At 41.7% G+C, this 21,639-nt stretch overlaps 1 protein-coding gene across 1 annotated transcript in view; it reads left to right on the forward strand.

Moving 5' to 3' along the window:
- Positions 1-610: 610 nt before the first annotated feature.
- Positions 611-21,639, forward strand: part of hif1an (hypoxia inducible factor 1 subunit alpha inhibitor) — a gene marked incomplete at its 3' end in the record, with an annotated part of 32,012 nt that continues 10,983 nt past the window's right edge. Inside the window, exons 1-2 of the mRNA XM_080739705.1 lie at positions 611-935; positions 12,338-12,588. Coding sequence (XP_080595831.1) covers positions 738-935; positions 12,338-12,588 — 449 coding nt within the window. The 5' untranslated portion in view covers positions 611-737. The remainder of the gene's footprint in view (positions 936-12,337; positions 12,589-21,639) is intronic.

Here is a 21,639-nt window from a genome sequence, read left to right on the forward strand (position 1 = left end):
TGTGTGTGTGTGTGTGTGTGTGTGTGTGTGTGTGTGTGTGTGTGCGCGCGCGCGCGTGTGCGTGCGTGTTTTGTCGCTATTTTCTTATTTATTTATTTTTTGTCGCATAAGCCAATCATTTGAGGAGACTCTTTGTGTCTCCATAGGGAACAAAGAAGGCATTTTTGTGTCTCCGGAGAAAATTAACTGCTGGTCATCAAATTATTTGGCTTAGGAATGGGACAAAAACTATAAATATCCATGAATTCAAGAACACAAACAAACAAACAATAGAAAAATAGGTAATTTGGGGGGTGAACTATCCCTTAAAGTAAACGTAAATAAATGTCAATCCGAGCAAAGAAAATCATTGAGGGTCCAAATGAGGTGCAGTGGCTCCCTCTGCTGGTACAGATATGTAAACGCCTTTATCGACCATCCTTTGCAGTTAGCCCTTCGCTACAGCAGGGGTCAGTGAATCACGTTCAGCGCAGACATTCCACGAGCGTTGTCCGCTATTTTCCCGTGTGTCGTTAGTTTTCTGCCTGTCAACGTTGTGCGTGTGTGTGTTGTGTGTCAGTGTTTACACCTTAGGAACGGAGCTGCAGGGAGAGTAGATCAGAGAGAGGAGAGAGAGCGATCCGCTTGCAGCTTGGAACTCGTCAATGCATTCCAGTTGACTGATTTCCACACAATCCCAATCAGGAACGGGAGATCTGTTTATTGACTCGGGGGCCTGCAGACAGTGCTGTGCTGTCATGGCTACAGCGTCGGTGGTGGTGGAGGCTGATCCAGGCGCCGGGGGATCCGCTTCTCTCGGAGCGGGGGATGAGGAGCTCCTGAGCGGCCAACAGGGCTGGACGGAGTCCCAGCTGAGACAGTACCCGTTCCAGACCAGAGCCATCCCCAGGCTGTCCCACACGGACCCCCGGGCCGAGATGCTCATCAACAACGAGGTGAGATCATCAGTAAATACAGTGTTGATTGCACATGCCTTACAGCAGTGGTTCTCAACCTTTTCTGTCTGTGACCCCCAAAATAATCATATTTGAACTGGGGACCCCGACCCTACAAGCACTTGGAATTGTAGGAGTCGGAATTACATTTAGTTTGACTCGATCTATACCATTGTGAAAATAGCCGATCTACATGCTCACAACGCCTCGCGTTGCGAGGCGTTGTGAGGCGTTGTGAGCATGTAGATCTGCTATTTTCACAATTTCTGCCTCTAATATTTGACTCATGTTTGACCAGAGGTACTAAAAAGGTCTTTAAAGTCCTTAAATTGTCACTTTAGATACCCTGTATACACTTATACTGTATGTTGGTCTGTTTACAGTTGAGTGAGAAAACAATGTTAACATTTAGCTAAACATCTGGGGACCCCCCAAAATAATTTGGGGACCCCTCTGGGGGTCCCGACCCACAGGTTGAGAACCACTGCCTTACAGTACAGTACAGTAGAGTACAGTAGGCTACAGTACAGTCAGTGGTGGAACTCAAATGTTTTACTCTAGTACTACAAGCAAGCATCAGTACTGAAGGTGTGGGATTACTCTGTTACAACTACAAGTAAAAGCCTGCAATTCAAAATGTAGTTGAGTACAAGTATTGGTATCAAAATGTATTTAAAGTACCAAAAGTAAAAGTACTCACTATGCAGAATTTCCCATTTCAAGCTTTCAAAATAGCTTTTCAAAATACTACAGATCTACTCTCACAAGATCACAATGCATCGCTTATAGTAACGCATTGTGAGCTTGTAGACTGTAGAGCGTCGCATAGCAACCCCATTGTGAGCTTGTAGATCGGCTATTTTCAAAAGGCCAAAACGAATAGGACTGAAGTTGTTAATGTATGTTTTGTAATAATAATCTAAATCTACAAAGTAACTGTAGTAATCAAATAAATAGTGGAGCAAAGGTACAATATTTGGATCCGAGATATAGCATAGTAGAAGTAAAAGGATTGGTAACTAAGTAAATGTACTTAGTTACTTTACACCACTGAGTACAGTACAGTACAGAGCCAGAATGCTGCTATAATTCCTATATCAAGTTATCCTCTCATCAGGATGCAGTTCAGTGCATTTTTATATTGTCAGCTTTACAGTAATACAAAAAAAGCATTTCATTAGTAGTAATCATCGCCATACACTCTTTTCAAGGGTGTGAATATAGCTAGCCATTTAGTTTAGCCCAACTTAAGTTTGATATGCATTATTACTTGGCCACGGTCATGGACAGACCCTAATTTGATATGATTTTCATCTCTGGGAGTACCCCCAATCTACAATGTAAAATCAATCAATGTACAAATGGAAACCAAATTGACGCTTACTCCTGGTACCATTTGGTTTCCATTTGTTCACTCTAAAGAGTTTAACACCTTTTAGGGTGCATTAGCATTTGCTTCCTAATCCTAACCACGAATCATTTAGCTGGGGACCCCCTGGAACCTCCTCCTTGGTCAATCATTAAAAGAAATGGATCCAGAGACAGCTGTGGTGGTCAGAGTGAGATGACAGCTGTTCCGTGAGATCCTGTTGTTTTGAAATGGATATGAGGAGGACTGCCCTAATTGTCACTGGCCTCGAATAACCGATCTACAAGCGAACAGGGTCAGCTCCACCCTGGCAAGCTTCATGGCCTATTGCAAGCAATAGGGCATTCACCAACTAATCGAATATTCTAATATCAAAGTCACTATTCGACGTTGTTCACCGAAGTCGAATATTCGCTTTTTTATTTTTATTTTATTGTTTTCTCTTTAAAAAATATATAGTTTATAAAACTTGGCTAGATAGGAAGTCATAAGAATGAGTTGTCAAAACTTTTTAGGCTGTGACCCCCAAAATAAACATATTTGAACTGGGGACCCCCACCCTGACAAGCACTTGGAATTGTAGGTATTACATTTAATGTGACTCGGTTCCGCAGATAAATATTGTGAAAATAGCCGATCTACATGCTCACAACGCCTCGCAACGCGAATGCCCTAGCAAGTAAAGACACGGCTATTGTCAAGTTATTTTTTCATGTAGGCCTATTTGTTTTTTTGAGAGGGACAGTATTTGAATGGGGCATTCAAATACAGTAGCCAGTCCCGAACAAGAATACTGCTATCAAGTTATCCTTTCTTCGGTGAAGATGCAGTTTCTGTGCATTTTATATATTGAGGGTGTCATCTTACAGCATTTCATAAGTCATCATCATCACCATGCTCTTTTCAAGGTGATGTAAATATAGCCCCACTGGGAAACAAACTGTATGAACTGAGTTTACATCAGGGTGCTGAGCATCCTTTCTGAGCTTACTGCTGGTGTTGATGGTGACACATGGCTTTTGTTGCAGAAGGCAGACACCCTCCCCACAAAGTAAAGAACTATTAGCATTTCCATGCATGGACAAATGAAGGTTGATTGGTCACTGGGGAGGGGGGAGGAGGAGGAGGGAGATGGGAGGGTTGTCCACTTGTTCCACAAATCAAATGTAGTTTAATTGATGCAATTTGGGCCAAGAAATCAACTCAAGATATCCTGGACAGTTATAATAGAATAATATGCCAGTCCTTGTGCTACTAGCCCTGCATCCTGAGTCCCTGACCCATATATATTTGGAGCTGTGTGGAACACAAGCTCCCTATACGTGGCCGTGTGTGTGGGTCTGTCTCCGTCCGTCCGTCCGTCCGTCCGTCCGTGTCTGTAGCCTCAAAGTTTGGCACGCTACTCCTCCCACAGTTTTTGCACCACACACTCGCGCCATATGTCAAATCGACCGGCTTACTCAGGAATCGTGTGCTAGTAACTTGCTAAGAGAAAGGTTCTATAGTTTAATTGATATTAATTTATTAGTGAATTAATTTTCCCCATTGACTTATAATGGGAATTGCAAAAACTCACATTCAAGTATTTTTCTCTCGTAAACCATAGGAGCTACAGTTTCAAACCTCGGAGAGGAGATTCATAATGATTTTAAGAAAGAATCAAAAAATAATTACATCACTCGGCCTCATGGTGGCGCTATAACGGGCCACTTTCGTTTTGCCCCGTAACTCTTGAACCGTAGATCGGAAAATTAAAATTCTTTTTTCCCTGGATTCCTTGGGTCAAGACGCATCTCCCCATATAGGCCACCATTTGCGCCAGGATAGATTTTCCGCCATCTTGAATTTTCTCCAAAACACACTTTTTGCACCTTTTCCTACATATTTTCTTCAAATGTCACAAAAATCGGTACACATGATCCTGGGTGACCAGAGAGGTGCTACACACACACACACACACACACACACACACACACACACACACACACACAGCTCCACTTCGAACAGAGGTTCGATTTTTTTAATAAAGGACTCATTCAACTAAGCATCCCTGCATCCCCAGGATGCATACAGCTCTATCCTTCCTGCTATCAACCATTTCACTGCATCAGCTGAGCTGCATGTGGTGGAGTCTCCACAGCTGTGCGTTCTGGCATTATTGATGAGATCAATTGAGATTGTCTTGTAAATCCATGCTTCTGTCCTTTATTAATACATACAAGTAGCTATTTGCCACTATTTGTTTAAATTAAAGTCCTTTTTTATGTTTTCGCGGTTGATATATAAAGAGTGTGTCTTCGCGGGACCCATAAAATAATTCTGGGACCCATTTGAAAGGCCACCTGTGGGTCCCGGGACCCATTACATTGAAAACCTAGCAACATCACTGTATAAGTGTCTTTTTTTTACCCTTTCTTTACCTTTTTGAATCACTGGTTTAGTTGGTGCTATGGAGTAGGTTCCCGAGCAGTTATTTATTTCTTTATTCATTCAGTTTTGCTGAAAGTGAAGGCTCATATTTTCACGAGGAAGCAGCAAGGTGTAGGCTACACCTTGCGTAGTGTAGCGCCTATTTCTGGTCATCAACATGTCCATGGATAAACACACATAGTCCACGGGGAGTTTTACCTCATTTTCATTTGAGGAACGTTTTAATTTCTGATCGTTAGACTGGTGCCGTGCAATATTTATCGACCTGTTTTTGTGCAAAGTAGGTTTTATAGGCTACCGCTAGCCTGAACATAAAAAAAGAAAAAAGAAAAAGAAAAACACTGTTAATTTAAGAAACAAGCTGTGCACACTCACAGTCAGTCAGTGTTTTCATTAATTGATTTCAGCTTCTTATTTATTTTCTCGTGAATACATTGGGGGTGGACCCTCATTTTCAATAGAGATAACATCAGGAAAAAAAGAAGAAAAAAGAAAACAAAACGTGATAATCAAGATTAACATGAACACAAACATCAACTTTGGCCAAGACGACTACTCCTATAGTTCATAGTTACAATTACATTAAAAATAAAAAAGAATCAGATACCTAAGCATTATTTCTAAAATATCCAGATAACACCATGGGGGTCAATATTGAAAGAGTGCTGTGTTTAAAAAGTGCATTGATAAGCAAGTCTTTCCCCCTCTGTTCCATCTTGAAAGTCATATAGCCCACTATCAGCCATTAACCCAATTACAGGCCAAACCGCAAATGGAAACACACAGAACAGCACCCTAGTTTAATGCATCTACGTTGGAAGGAAGGTAGGCCAGATGATGACAAGAGCAGCGATGAGTCACATACCTTTTTTTCTTCTCTCTTTTAACCCATTTAGGCCTAGAATTATTGAATGCTTTAACCAGTGAAAAATAGCAGATATACAAGCTCAGCTGCGAGCTTGTCGATCTGCTATTTTTTAAAAAGTCGTGAAAACGTGTGCAAATCTTTGAATATATGTATTTTCAAAGCGAACGATTGTAACTCAAATTTTGCTTCTGGGGGGGTCCCTGGAACTAAATATTTTGAGATGGGGGGTCCGTGGCCAAATACATATCATTTTGGGGGTACTTCACATGAAAAGGTTTGAGAACCACTGACATAGTAGTCTTTCAAGAACAGACTAACTGAGCTCCAGTTAAGTGAAAAGGACCTTTTCTTTGACGATGGCTGGACAGATTGCTGACATAGAAACATAGGATTAGAAGGATTCAAAAGACACTTATAGAATCGGGTCAAAATTCTAATTTTCACGATTTTTCAAAAATAACTGATCTACAAGCTCGCAGCCGCGCTGTGAGCTTGTATATCTGCTATTTTTCAATAGTTAAATCATAAAATAATGATACACAAAATGTGTACCCGTTCTAAATGGGTTTAAGCAGTAGTTCTCAAACATTTTCTTGTCAAGTACCCCCAATAAACCCTTTTGCAAATCCCGCCCCATTCTGCCCTGTTACTATGATGGGACATTAACCCTGGGCAGATTGTTTTTATAGTGGAAGTGGATGGGATTTTTTTTTCCCTTCATAGCCTCATTACAGCTATATAAAGTACCAAAGGAAAAACACCTAGGTGATATTAATAAAAAGGGAAGACAAAGGTACAGTAGTTACATTGCAAAACAGGGGGTTTACCCGAAAATATATGTTTTAATTTGTTTAATCCCAGTGGGACAGAATCCTCTTTGCAGATTATTTTATAGTGGTAGTGGATGGGATTTTTTTTCCCTTCATAGCCTCATTACAGCTATATAAAGTACCACAAAAAACACATCTACGTGATATTAATAAAAAGGGAAGAAAAAGGTACAGTAATTACATAGCAAAACAGTAGTTTTCCCCCGAAAAATAAATGTTTTAATTAGTTTAATCCTCTGGACCAGAGATAGAAAGAGAAGCGCATTGCATCTTGGGTACTAGGAAGAGGACAGAGAGAATGTTTCTCCTCACATAATAGGCTGGCTTTTCGTAATTCTGCCCATTTAAATGATATGTACCCAATCGTGACTCTTAGACCATTGATAAGGTACATGTGAACTAGTTTGTTGAAGCTTATTCGTTATGATGAGCGAGATCGCTTGACGCTTGCCGTCGCTATCACCGTACCGGCCGATCTCCGTGTCGCGCACTGCGGACAGTTGTTGAAAGCCACATTCAATATTCTCCACTGCACAAACTCCACCCCCGATAGCAAAAAGTGAATGTTTTTTTCTGGTTGGCCAGTCAGGGAGTCTCAGGGACCAATCAGAAGGCTGACAAACGGTCTATTTCTCCGCGGACCCCCATATGAAAATATTCTGTGTCAGGGACCCCCATCAGAGAAGATGTGTCTGTCCTGAGCTTGTAGATTAGCTATTAAAAATAATAATAATAAAAAATAAATAATATTTGAATCTATATTAACCAATTATGCAGTGGACCCCCTGGAACCGCCTCAAGGTCCCCTGGGGGTCCCCAGCCCAAACCCCACTTTTTTTTAGAATCACTGCCTTTCAATGGCGATATACTGCCCACAAGAACCGATCTCCAAAGAAAATAAATGCTGCCATCTCAATGACTTTTTCCAGATCCCTATAAAACCATTAGTTGATATGTTCTACTTTGCAGACAGGCAACTCTGCACTGGGCAAACCGTATCCCATGGCAACCTGAGAGTCTCCATGATAGTCCCATAGCTTGGACGGTCGGCGCTTCGAGCTGCGACTGGCCTGTTAATTATTCTATAAACAAAAACCAAACAAGCATTTGTTATACGTTGTCATTTCGAAACGTCATTTGTATTTTATTATTTGCATTATTTATTCGTCTACCTATCTTGTAAATTCACTCACTGTGTTCTTCTGTTCTGGGCCTGTCGGACCTATGAGCGAGGGGACCGTTGCCACGGTTGCCCCCGACAACAGCACCGTAGCCAATCACAACGCGACAGACCGTCCCTCCGGGCTATGGGGTTATTGAGAGAAAGCAACCCGAGAAGTTTGACGTAATTTATACATCCTACCTGTTTTTTCCCCCCGATTCTGAATTCCCATAGACGTTTTTCATATTGCGTCATATAAGAACTGTGTTCTATAGGGCTGTCACAATTATTACATAATTGTCTAATCGTGATTATTTGACATAATCGTGATTATTTTTCATAATCGTCATAATCGTTTCCATGTTGAAAAATGTTCATATATTTTGAAGAAAGTCAAAAATAGTGGAAATATTAGATCTACAAGCTACAACGCGTCGCGCAGCTTGTAGATCGGCTTGTAGATCGGCCAAACAGAAATGTAATTGTCAACGACAAACACAATTAAATCGTTAATCGCAATTATTTGAGAGAAAATTAATCGTCATGTAAAATGTCATAATCGTGACAGCCCTATGTGTTCCAAACATAAACAAATGATCTCAGCGGTTTGACTCATATCTGACATGACACAGTGGTCCATAAATTGGGTTCGTAGAGGAGAATGAGAGATAAAGAGTGAGAGAGGGTTCAGGCTGCCAGTGTACGTTCATTCAGTCACGTAGCATATGTAGACCAATTCTGTACAGTAGTAGGACTGGCCATAAATCATGCTCGTAGAGTGCTTTTACTTTGGGACGTTAGAGATAACGTCCCAAAGTAAAAGCACTCTACAAGCAGAATAATTTATGGCTATAGTAGGACAGTGGTTCTCAAACCTTTTCACGTCAAGGACCCCCAAATTGACACCTATAAGCACAGGGACCCCCATATAAGAGAAGATTTTTTTTAGGGCTCTAGCAGTGATTCGCATCCATTTTAATTTCAAGGACCCCTCAGTTTGACATGCATTTGAGGCTATGGACACCTATTTAATGGTATTTCTATCTCTGGGACCCAGGGCTCCAGACTAACTTTTTCACAGGTAGCACTGGTGCCACCTACCTTTTCATTAGGTAGCACCACCTGAAATTAGGTAGCACCACCTTTTTATTTTCATAGCGTGGTATTAATATATAGCCTTAATACCTTCCAACGTAACAAAGACAGTAAAAGGACTTATTTGGGTTGTTCCTTTTAGGCAGGGTGTTTAACAGTACTTGTACTGTACTGCATTTCTATTGTAGCCTATTGGCTATACTTGTACTGTTCTCCATATTTGTCTTATAAAATAATCAATCAATCAATCAATCAAAAGCCTTATCATGCTGATGATAGTTGTGTTAATTTAATCTGAACTTCAGGTTTCTCTGCATGAGCAGCAGTAGTTGACAAAATAGGTCAGCATTAAGGCTGTGATATTAGGAAAGCCTTCGATATTCAATATAATGTTGATGATGCTCATAAGTAAAAAAATAATACAAAAAAAACAATTATCTAGGCTAACAAAGGCAATATAATACCTAGAACTTTGACTTTCAGCTGCATGATTGCACTACTTAGACTACAGTATATGCCATAATAGGCCTGCTGCCATTCAGGATAGAAAAATAAAAATGTCCTTATGGTTTTGGAGTGAAGTAGAAGTCAGTTTCAAGATGAGATACTGGGAAGTAGCTATCTTGATACAGTAACAGAAAACGTTCACTTGGGCATGCACAAACGCCAACACATGCACACAGTCACACACACACACACACACACACACACACACACACACACACACACACACACGCTACGCTACGCTAAAGACAGAAGTTTACAGGTGCCGTTAATTTCAGCTAATTGTCTTTGAAGTGAAAATGCGCATTTTGGGCACTGAGGAATTTAATGAGCCACAGCTGTTTTCAACCCCAATGCGCACAGTAACAGTAGGTTTAATGTAACCTACGGTTGAAACAATCACGAGTGATTGCTAATCAAAGCAAGCTAATCTAATAGCAAAAAACCCACAGCCCCATATAGATTATCCAGTTCGAGATGACAACAGAAAAAGCAGGGTTATACAAAGAAAGGTATGTGAGAATGACTGAGATCTATCCATAGTGAGCAAGAGAGTCTGTCTGTGTGACTCCACGTGAGAAGTGAGGAGCCCATGCGACGCTAGCTTGAGTGTGTCCGTGTGTGCATCTCTCCCATCTCTCCTCACCCTGTCTGTGTGTGTGTGTGTGTGTGTGAGTGAGAGACGGAGAGAGAAGGGAGGGGAGGGGAGGGGAGGGGCAAGGACTGGAGCAGGGAGAGAGAGCTAGGGAGCGAGAGAGAGAGAGATCCTCGTTCGGGGATTTTTTTCTTTTACACTCATCCTCCTTCAAGTCGCGCTCGTGCGACCTGGTTGAATTTTAACTTGCACTTTATGAAATTAACTCGCATATGCGACCTAATAGCTCGCACCCTGGAGCCCTGCTGGGACCCCAGTTGATAATGTAAAATCAAATGTTAATTTAACTCTGAGAGTAAGAACAGGTACATTTATTTTGGTTCCAATATTTGTACGCTCTCGTGAGTTACAGACCCATAACAAGGGTCCGTTTGGTTCCCAACTGTCTATCATTTAGCTGGGGACCCCCTGGAACTCCCTCAAGGACCCCCCGTGGGGGTCCCCGGGACAGAAGCACTGCTGTAGGACACTCATTGGTGTTGAATAATGTTTGTTGCATGAGATCATAATCATTAGAAACCAAACCAGTGAACGTGTCGCGCACTGCAGCACCACATGCTTTAGACCAGGGGTTCCCAAACTTTTTTGTCTCAGGGCACCCCATACATATTTTTTTAATCCGAGGCACCCCTACATTATAATTTTCACTCCCAGCACCTTATATTTATAGCATATCGTCGTTGGGTGGAAACCTTGTATGTCTAAAACCGTTCGTTTTGTATTTATCATCTATAAAATGTACTAAACTAGTGAAAACAGCCGATCTACAAGCACACAACGCCTGTGTGCTTGTAGATCGGCTGTTTTCACTAGTTTTGTGCGACAGTCTGTATGATGATGCAGGGCTTTGCTTTACCAAAAGACGTACACATTTGAAACTTGGATAGATACAAGGTTTCTGCACGACAGTGACGATATTTTAGTGATTATGTTGCGAGGAAAATGTTGAGATAATTGCCATTTTGGTTAAAACTGACTGAAAATAACTTTGTACTTCAAGTTTAAAATGATACTAAATATTGTTTCAAGTGTCCAAATAAATTCCAAATATTATCAAATTATCTCGCGGCAAACCCCTGGACTGCCATCGCGGCACCCCAGGGTGCCCCGCCACCCACTTTGAAAACCCCTGCTTTAGGCTACCGTATTTCACTTTCAGTTTTATTCATTTGAAGGAAGAAGAAAAGGGGGAGAAAAAAAAACGAATCAATATTCAATCAATCAAAAATAATAGCCTAACAATAGCAGTGAATTCATCAGAGAACCAATATGGGATAATTTCGTGATCTCATCAAAACGATGACGATGACTCCATCAATAAACATGAACAAAAAAAGATGTAAGGTCATATTATTATGTCAGTGATGTTGCCAGGTTTTCAATGTAATGGGTCCCGGGACCCACAGGTGGCCATTCAAATGGGTCCCAGAATTATTGTATGGGTCCCGCGACAACACACGCTTTATGTATCAACGGCGAGAACAACAAAAAGGACTTTAATTTAAACAAATAGTGGCAAATATCTACTTTTATGTAGTTGATAAAGGACACCACATGCAGCTCAGCTGGTGCAGTGAAATGATTGATAGCAGGAAGGATAGAGTTGTATGCATCCTGGGGATGCAGGGATGCTTAGTTTAATGAGTCCTTTATTAAAAATATGAGTCAGGGACTCAGGACGCAGGGTTAGTAGCATCACTGTTATGTGTCAATCAGTGTGCATGAACGTTATGAATGATGTCGCTGTGGTTGTACTGTATGTCAGTGGTCCTCAAAGTGGGGTCCGGGGGTCCACAGCTGTAAATTAGATAAAAAAAATTATCCACTTTAACCCTGTTTAATTATACTTGGGCTGTTAGAAAATAGCCGAACTACAAGCTTACAACATTACGCGTTGTTTGCTTGTAGGTCAGCTATTTTCGTCCGATCTACAAGCTCACGACTCGAACCTTGAAAAATGTTTTAATTGTGCTACCGACCGATACTTTAAAATAGGTACTTAAAGTATACTACGTTAGTTCCACTGACCTAAGCTGGAATACAATCGATTGACCACTTAACCACAAGTAATGTTTATCTTGAAAATGTGTGCAAGTCTTTGGATATTTTGACCAGATTATGTGTTCTGAAAAATGTCTTCTTTTGAAAAACGCATGTTTCTATGTCAGTGGTGCTCAAACCTTTTCATGTCAAGGACCGGCAAAATGATATGTATTTGGCCACGGACCCCCATCTCAAAATATTCAGTTCCAGGGGCAGGGCCCCCCAGAAACAAAATTTGAGTTAATGTTTGCTTTTAAAGAGATATATTCAAATATTTGCAAAAAATAAATAAAAAATAGCAGATCTACAAGCTAGCAGCGCTGCACTCAGTGCTGTGAGCTTGTATATCTGCTATTTTTCAATAGCTAAAGTATAAAATAATTCCAGGCCTAAATGGGTTAACAACACAGTGTCAATTGTTAATTTTCTCCATTGTGTCTTTCCAGGAACCTGTGGTTTTAACGGACACCAACCTGGTCTATCCAGCCCTGAAGTGGGACATCGGTTACCTGCAGGAGAACATCGGGAACGGAGACTTCTCCGTTTACATTGCCGAGAACCACAAGTTCCTCTACTACGACGAGAAGAAGATGGCCAACTTCGGGGACTTTGTCCCCAAGTCGGAGCGGAAGGAAATGAAATTCTCCGAGTTTGTGGAGAAAATGCATACGACGGAGGAAACGGAAGGGGAGGAGAGGTAATTATTTGGTATAATTTGGTTTTAGCAAATACTTCTCAGGATATGGATGGAACAAATAACCTGTGTTCCAATGGATCCAATATAGTAGTTAACCTGTTTGGTGCCCGAGTTTGTATTGATACCCCCCTGTGCCAACCCGAGTTTCCCGACTTTGTATTGATACCCCCCCCTGTGCCAACCCGAGTTTCCCGACTTTGTATTGATACCCCCCCCTGTGCCAACCCGAGTTTCCCGAGTTTGTATTGATACCCCCCTGTGCCAACCCGAGGTTTCCCGAGTTTGTATTGATACCCCCCCCTGTGCCAACCCGAGTTTCCCAACTTTGTATTGATACCCCCCCCTGTGCCAACCCCGAGTTTCCCGAGTTTGTATTGGTACCCCCCTGTGCCAACCCCGAGTTTCCTGAGTTGTATTGGTACCCCCCTGTGCCAACCCCGAGTTTCCCGAGTTTGTATTGGTACCCCCCCCCCCCCCCCCCCCCGTGCCAACCCTGAGTTTCCAGAGTTTGGGCCGTAAAAAAAAAAAAAAAAAAAGAAATCAAATGTTTTCTTTTTTCAAAAATGTTTTTGGGACCTCAAAAAATGTATTAGGCATGATCACGATCGCAAAATTGCATGTTTAACCCCCATACCAACCACATCTTTCAAACATGGCAGCCATGTTTGTTTACATTTGAAGAAAACATAATGGCTGCCATGTCATGAATGCCTGAACGGATTTCCAAGCGTATTTTTTTGTTTGAAAGCTGTGAACAGTGTGCACACACGTGGTGCATGATTAGGCATGGGCGTGCATGATCCGTGGCGTGCACTATGAATTACATGGAAGTCTATGGAGACCATGGCAACTTGGACCTTCAAAGAGATTTAATTGATAGCAACGAGAGAGTTAATATTTAGTCACACGCTCTTGTTAATTCATTTCATTGGTTAAATATTTATAAAAGTCAAAGACTTTAACCACTTTTCACCTTCAAACGTTGCCAATGATAGCGAGAATAGCAGACCTACAGGCTCACAACACGTCGCATCTCGTAGATCAGTCGTTCCCGCTACTTCTGCGCTGCCCTCTTGTGTGACAAAGTGGGGCATTGATTTACAGAAAATATCGTCGTTCGTTGTCGGGTGGAAACCTTTTATGTCCAAAACCGTTTGTTTTGTATTTATCATTTTAAAAACGATTTAAACTAGTGAATACAGCCGATCTACAAGCACACAACGCCTCGCACCGCGAGGCGTTGTGTGCTTGTAGATCTGCTGTTTTCACTACTTTTGTGCGACGGCCTTGTCTGATGAAGCAGGGCTTTCCTTTCCTTCACTTTTCTCATTTTCTATAGCTTGTGAATAAAAGCAAAGGGCCCTTAACGTGAACCCTAAATGGGTACATTATCAGAAACAAAAGGGTGTAAGGCTACGTGCTACAGGTGTGCTTAGAAGCAGAAAGTGTTTACTCTTTTGAAATGTAATGACAGGAAGCTGTGGGGAATGACTAAGCATTTAGCATCTGGGAAAGTGCTTAGTGCTCTCTCTGACCTGACTTGGCCTGACCACAAGCACACACGCACGCATGGCACGCACGCACGCACGGCACGCACGCACACACACACACACGCACACTGTAACGTCAACGTGGGATGGTGTAGGTACTAGAGAGGGCGTAGAGGAGTGTGGCGTGTGAGCAGGAGTAGGGCTGTCACGATGTGACATTTTACATGACGATTAATTGTCACTCAAATAATTGGCGATTAACGATTTAATTGTGTTTTTGACGTTGATAATTACATTTCTGTTTGGCTTTTAGGCTTTGAAGCTGCACATGGCAATCATGACACATAACCTAAATATACAAAAATATACAAAATTACTGACATATATGACAACTTTATACTTAAAAAATAACATTGATAGTGGAAATAGCCGATCTACAAGCTCACAACGCGTCGTGATGCGACGCGTTGTGAGCTTGTAGATCTGCTATTTCCACTATTTATTTATTATTTTTTTAAATATATGAACATTTTTCAACATGGAAACGATTATGACGATTATGAAAAATAATCACGATTATTTAAAAAAATCACGATTAGACGATTATGTAGTAATTGTGACAGCCCTAAGCAGGAGGATAGCTGATTAACTGAAGGAAAAGAGATTTCCACACTGTTCTAGAGCACTTTAAGCTTAGGCCTAGAATTATTGAATGCTTTAGCAATTGAAAAATAGCAGATCTACAAGCTCACAGTGCCGCGCTGCGAGCTTGTAGATCTGCTATTTTTGAAGAAGTTGTGAATATCTTTGAATATATGTAATTTTAAAGCGAACATTCGTGACTCAAATTTTGCTTCTGGGTGGTCCCTGGAACTAAATATTTTGAGATGGCGGGTCCGTGGACAAATACATATAATTTTGGGGGTCCTTCACATGAAAACGTTTGAGAACCACTGACATAGTAGTCTCTCGAGAACCGACTAACTGAGCTCCAGTTAAGTGAAAAGGATCTTTTCTTTGACGATGGCTGGCCAGATTGCTGACATAAAAACAGATTTTTCTAAAAACCTTAGAAGGATTCAAAAGACACTTATAGAATCGGGTCAAAATTCAAATGTTCACAATTTTTCAAAAATAGCAGATCTACAAGCTCGCAGCGCGGCACTCGGTGCCGCGCTGTGAGCTTGTATATCTGCTATTTTTCAATAGTTAAAGCATAAAATAATGATACACAATAATGTGTACCCGTTCTAAATGGGTTAAAGGTAGTGTAAGTGAAGTGAAAATGTACATAAAAAAATGTTATAAAGTTAAAGCTCTATTAGTCAGATAGTAATCATTTCTATAGAGTCCATGTCTCTCCAGCTCTTTAATAAACAGGAAATGCCTTTTCAGGTGCGTCGCCAATTTCAGGATTTTTTTAATAGTTTTCCAATTTTGTCTGCTTACTTCTTCGTGTCATCACTTCTAATTTCACTTGTTTATCCTGTATGAATTATCCTGAATGAGTTCTCCCTCCTTGACTAAATACAATTGGTTTCCCAAACTGAAAGTACAGGTTAGGAGTAGGACAAATACCAAGTATTCAATAAATACCTGTTCACGGTAGGGCTGTCACGATTATCACGACATTGTCACTCACGACATTTTACATGACGATTAATTGTCACTCAAATAATTGTCATTAACGATTTAATTGTGTCGTTGACAATTACATTTCTGTTTGGCTTGTATGCCCTGAAGTTTCACATGGCAGATATGACACATAACCTAAAATATACAAATAAATGACTGACATATATTTGACAACTTTATACTTAAAAAAAGAACATTGCTAGTGGAAATAGCCGATCCACAAGCTCACAACGCGTTGACATCGCGACACGTTGTGAGCTTGTAGATCGGCCATTTCCACCAGTTTTAAAAATGATTGAAAAAATATGAACATTTTCTACATGTAAACGATTGTGACAAAATAATTGCGATTATGTCAAATAAATTGCAATTAGACGATTATGTAACAGTTTTGACAGGCCTGTTCAGGGGCAGTGAGGTCACTCTGTCCTGTACGACCTGGGTGCAGGGGCGTCGCACCACATTCTGGGCCCTGGGTACAAGGATTTACTGCGGGCCCCCCATGAATGTTAACTATTGAAAAATAGCAGATATACAAGCTCACGCTGCGAGCTTGTAGATCTGCTATTTTTTTTTTAATCGTGAAAATGTGCGCAAGAAACTTATGTTTCTATGTCAGTGGTGCTCAAACGTTTTCATGTGAAGGACCCCCAAAATGGTATGTATTTGGCCACGGAACCCCATCTCAAAATATTGAGTTCCAGGGACCCCCCAGAAGCAAAATTTGAGTTACAAATTCGCTCAAAAAACACATATATTCAAAGATTTGCACGCATTTTCATGACTTTTCAAAAATAGCAGATCTACAAGCTCGCAGCGCGGCACAGTATATCTGCTATTTTTCAATAGCTAAAGTTACTAGGGCCCCTCCACCTTGGGCCCTGGTAACTCAGTCCCACTTTCCTACCCCTTGTGACGCCCCTGCTGGGTGGGTGTGAGTCAGACACACAGTTCACGTCACAGTCGACTGCTTCTCAGACTCGCAGTCTGTGACGGGGGCCGGGGTCAGTGACACTCGGCGTGTCATAGCAACATGTCAGGGAAGTCAGCGTGGCTGTCGCTTTGGACCAGGGACGTGCTGGCCATTGGGAAAAGTGGGACAACTCCCGAACGGCCCGGTTCATTCCCGGCCGGTCCAGGCCGGCCATTAGGAAACTGTTTAACTGTTTGCAAAAAAGTAAAAATTACACTGTTTGCACAAAAGTAGTGAAAACAGCAGATCTACAAGCACACAATGCCTCGCGGTGCGAGGCGTCGTGTGCTTGTAGATCGGCTGTTTTCACTAGTTTAAATCATTTTTAAAATGATAAATACAAAACAAACGGTTTTGGACATACAAGGTTTCCACCCGACAACAACGAAATATAACTCATGTAATTGACCCTCTGGCTTGTCACTTGTCACAAATCTTTGAGTAGCAGCAGCGCTATAGAGAGATCTCTCTATAGCGCGCAATGAGGGCCTCTCCAACGCTTTTTCCCGGGCTGAATCAGGGGCCCAGCACGTCACTGGTTTGGATGATGGGTACTACAAAACACCGTCTCTGGCCTCAGGGTCGCTTGTTGCAGGGTGGCATTTGTTACTGAGGGTGTCGTGAGCACTGTGCACAGACCCAAGGGTCAGAGTGGTCAGGCCTGTCACTGTCGTAATTATTACATAATTGCCTTATTAGATGAGATAATCACAATTATTCTGCATATTATTCATCGTCGTTTCCATGTTGAAAAATGCATTTTCAAACATTTTCCAAAAAATAGTAGATCCACAACTAGATCAGCTATATCTGCTATTTAAGTCGTATAATTATATTAAATGTGTCTGCAATTTCTTTGTGTTAATGTGTTTACAGTATATCAATTATTATTATTATTATTTCTCATATCTGCCCAGCGCAATTTGTGATTATGAAGCCTAAAAAACTAAAACAGAAATTAAATTGGTATTCACAAGTTCAATGGCAAAAAAAAAATAGATCTGGTGACTCATTTGGTGGGCTGTTTGGAGCTGTAGGAGGCTGTAGCACTCTTCATGTTTGAGGCACAGTAAAGGGTTTCGCCTTTGTGAACAAGTATGTATGTCTGTGTAGTCGAGAGAGAGACCAACGGGCTAGTTGGTCGAACATAAACCTTCTATGGCTTCTGTGGTCTATTAAGATAGTCACATGGCCAGTGGCGCTGTCGTCTGTTTATTTAAAAGTTACTGTGGTGGCCCGCCCCCACGATTCATTTCTTCCCATCGTGGCCAACGTGTAAATCGCTGCATATTGGCTGCTCACAACACAGAGCCACTTGAATGTGCCACAATAACTTCCAAAGCCTCCTTATCTATCTGCACCAACGCTGCTCCCAGGCCAAGATCGCAAGCATCAGAATGAGTGAAAAGGGGGTGAAAAATCAGGACATCTCAAGACAGGTGCTGATATGATTTATGAGTATGAGTATCCGGTTAAAGCTGAAGTGAAAGACATACTTCAATTTGAGTACCAATAAGCAATAACCAATATGACCGTCTGGACTAGGCAGGGGGAAAGCAGGTGATGAATGCTTTTTTCCCCCCTTCTTTTTGGAGACGACATTGACACAGGATTATGAATATATCCTTACATTGCAAAAGTAATCAGCACCATCTGTATTCAGTAGGCTGCCACTAAGTAGACTGGCTGCTACTTGCTAATGTTTACTTTTGTCACAGGACCAGAGCATCATGCTGTGCAGTGCCATAGACACAATTGGCATAAAACCGGTATTTATGTCAGTGACCTGCCAGTCACCGATTCGGCCGGTTCCTACCGATTTTTGATATTGTCCGATTCCGATTTCCAACCCTAAGAGCATTCGGATATTGTGGAATAGTTGTCTTGTCTGGCTACGCGAGACTAGATATGATGCTATTTCTCAAGAGGCTTCTTGACATTTGTCATCCCAGTGACAAACTGCATCCTTCCTGGTGAGCGTGAGAGGCTCAGCATGGCGTGCGTAGTCATGGACATGACTTCCATTGCGCGGACCGCATGCCGGAAGCTTTTGTCTGCCTTTTCGAGAGACTAGGTGAAGGGTGATGCTTTAAGGGGTGCAGACAGACAGAGTTAAACAACTCGGGCGAGTGCGAGATGGGAATCCCCTGAACCCAGGCTGACAAAGCCATTGTTCTGGTTTCCTCTTGAAATGCACAGGATAAGTCTGGTGGCCACTCGGTCCAAGGACATCGAGCACGCGGCCACAAGCCCATCACTGATGAGATATGCGTGCCATAAAGTGTAACTCTGTAATTAATTGTCTGCTAGAATGTGTTCTCAATCACTTCAATTAGCTCCTGTTCTAGCGGTGCTCTCATTAATTTGTTAAATTCACTCGGCGTATTAGGCCACAAACGGGTCTCATCCGGTGCTTGCTGGTCACAGTCGAGAATTGCTCTCAGGACGCGTTCTTGGTTGTCGGAACGGCAGAGAGACCGTTCACAAGGGCTAGCAACCGTTTCCATGATGCGACACTGTGAACTCGGTGCTTTAACCCATTTAGGCCTAGAATTATTGAATGCTTTAACCAGTGAAAAATAGCAGATATATGTGTGCAAATCTTTGAATATATGTATTTTTAAAGCGAACGTTTGTAACTAAATCTTTGCTTCTGGGTGGTCCCTGGAACTAAATATTTTGAGATGGGGGTGCGTGGCCAAATACATATCATTTTGGGGGTCCTTCACATGAAAAGGTTTGAGCACCACTGACATACAGTAGTCTCTCAAGAACAGACTAACTGAGCTCCATTTAAGTGAAAAGGACCTTTTCTTTGACGATGGCTATAGCCAGATTGCTGACACAGAAACATGGGTTTTTCAAAAAACCTTAAAAGGATTCAAAAGACACTTATAGAATCGGGTCCAAATTCTAATTTTCGCTATTTTTCAAAAATAGCAGATCTACAAGCTCGCAGCTTGTATATCTGCTATTTTGCAATAGTTAAAGCATAAAATAATAATACACTATAATGTGTACCCGTTCTAAATGCACCAAATGTCTGAACCTGCGGTTCCTCTCGTACTTAGCGGGATTACTATTGCAACAACACATCATCAGTAGGGTTACCCTACTGGTAAAACTAACCGTCGTGAGACAGGTTAGTTTTACCCTACTAGGGTCAAACTAACCTGTCTCACGACGGTCTAAACCCAGCTCACGTTCCCTATTAGTGGGTGAACAATCCAACGCTTGTTGAATTCTGCTTCACAATGATAGGAGAGCCGATATCGAAGGATCATTTGCTAGGCTTCTTGGCAAAGGCACGTGGCAGTTCATTCAGTGTGTGTACGTCAGTTAGGTATGGCAAGGTGTTGAAAGCCTTTAAGCAGTCCTCGGGGCGTACTTTAGTATCATCAGCAGGACAGAGACAGGATAGATGTCTTCTTAGTAATGGACTTCTTTGCAGATCAATAACTTTAAAAAGCTCTAGGAGCTCCCAAAAACACAGTGGAGCACAGGGGTCCTCCTCTTTGATGCTACTACGTCTTCATCAGAATCCAAACTTCTTGAACTCTGATGACTATGAGACAAAAAAGTTTGTTGTTTCTATAGGAGGCTCCAGCTTGGCATGCTGTAACCTCTCAAGAACAGACTAACTGGAAAACAGTAGAGGGCGCTGTTTTCCCTTTTCTTTGACGATGGCTAGCCAGATTGGGCATGGTGTAATAATGCAGCAGCAATCATCCTAGATCAGTTGATACGTTTGAATGAGTCAATGTGGATCAGGGACGTGCTGGCCATTGGGAAAAGCGGGACAACTCCCGAACGGCCGGTTCAGGCCGGCCATTAGGAAAAAAAAAAAAAAAAAATGTCGGCCTTCGTTCCATTTTGGGGGCTGGGCGGCCAACAAAGTAAATCGTCACTGTCGGCAGAAACCTCGTATCTCCAATCTTTTTGCAAAACAAAGCCCTGCTTCAGCATACAAGGCCGTCGCACAAAAGTAGTGAAAACAGCCAAGCACACAACGCCTCGCGGTGCTTGTAGATCGGCTGTTTTCACTAGTTTAAATCATTTTTAAAATGATAAATACAAAACAAACGGTTTTGGACATACAAGGTTTCCACCCGACAACGTCGAAATATAACTCATGTAATTGGCCCACTGGCTTGTCACTTGTCATGATCTGAAATGGCAAATCTTTGAGTAGCAGCAGCAGCGCTATAGAGAGAGATCTCTCTCTATAGCGCGCAATGAGGGCCTCTCCAACTCTGTTTCCCGGGCTGATGTGGATGCAGGAGACTGAGTGTGCAGTCTGAGCTCCAGAGTAGGGTTTGGTACCCAGGGATGTAGGTTCCACCGAGGTCACAGAATGCACACAGTTGTTCGCTTGAGTATTTGTTATGTTGTTATTGATACATTATTCTCATTAAGCATTGACAAATTTAAATACTTATACGTAAATTATTAATACACCTTCAAATTTGCTTGACAGTCTTGTTCAAGAACAGAAGAAAATGGACTGTTCAGAGACACAGTCCGCGAACAAAAATAAAACCTGCAGTTAGTCAACCCCCCCAGAGGAAAAGTTGTGTATTGGTCATTTAACCCTGATGAAATCTGGAATTGTTTTTGTGGTTTCTTGGTATTACACTGTAGTAAGTGGGAACTAACACAAAGTACACGCAAACTCTAGTCTAGCACATCATAACAGAACAAAGGCACCACCTTGTGGCTCTATTTGACTTTGCAGTAATAACATATTTACTAGACTGATGGTTAAAACATGTCGCGCACACACACACAAAATAACTACGATATCAATGTTGCATATCGTCGTTGTCGGGTGGAAACCTTGTATGTCCAAAACCGTTCGTTTTTATCATTTAAAAAAATGAACTAAACTAGTGAAAACAGTCGTTTTCGTCGAAAAAAGTGTGTGCTTGTAGATCTGCTGTTTTCACCACTTTT

Source organism: Nannobrachium achirus (assembly GCF_963921795.1).
Source record: "Nannobrachium achirus genome assembly, chromosome: 13".
Taxonomy (NCBI): Eukaryota; Metazoa; Chordata; class Actinopteri; order Myctophiformes; family Myctophidae; genus Nannobrachium; species Nannobrachium achirus.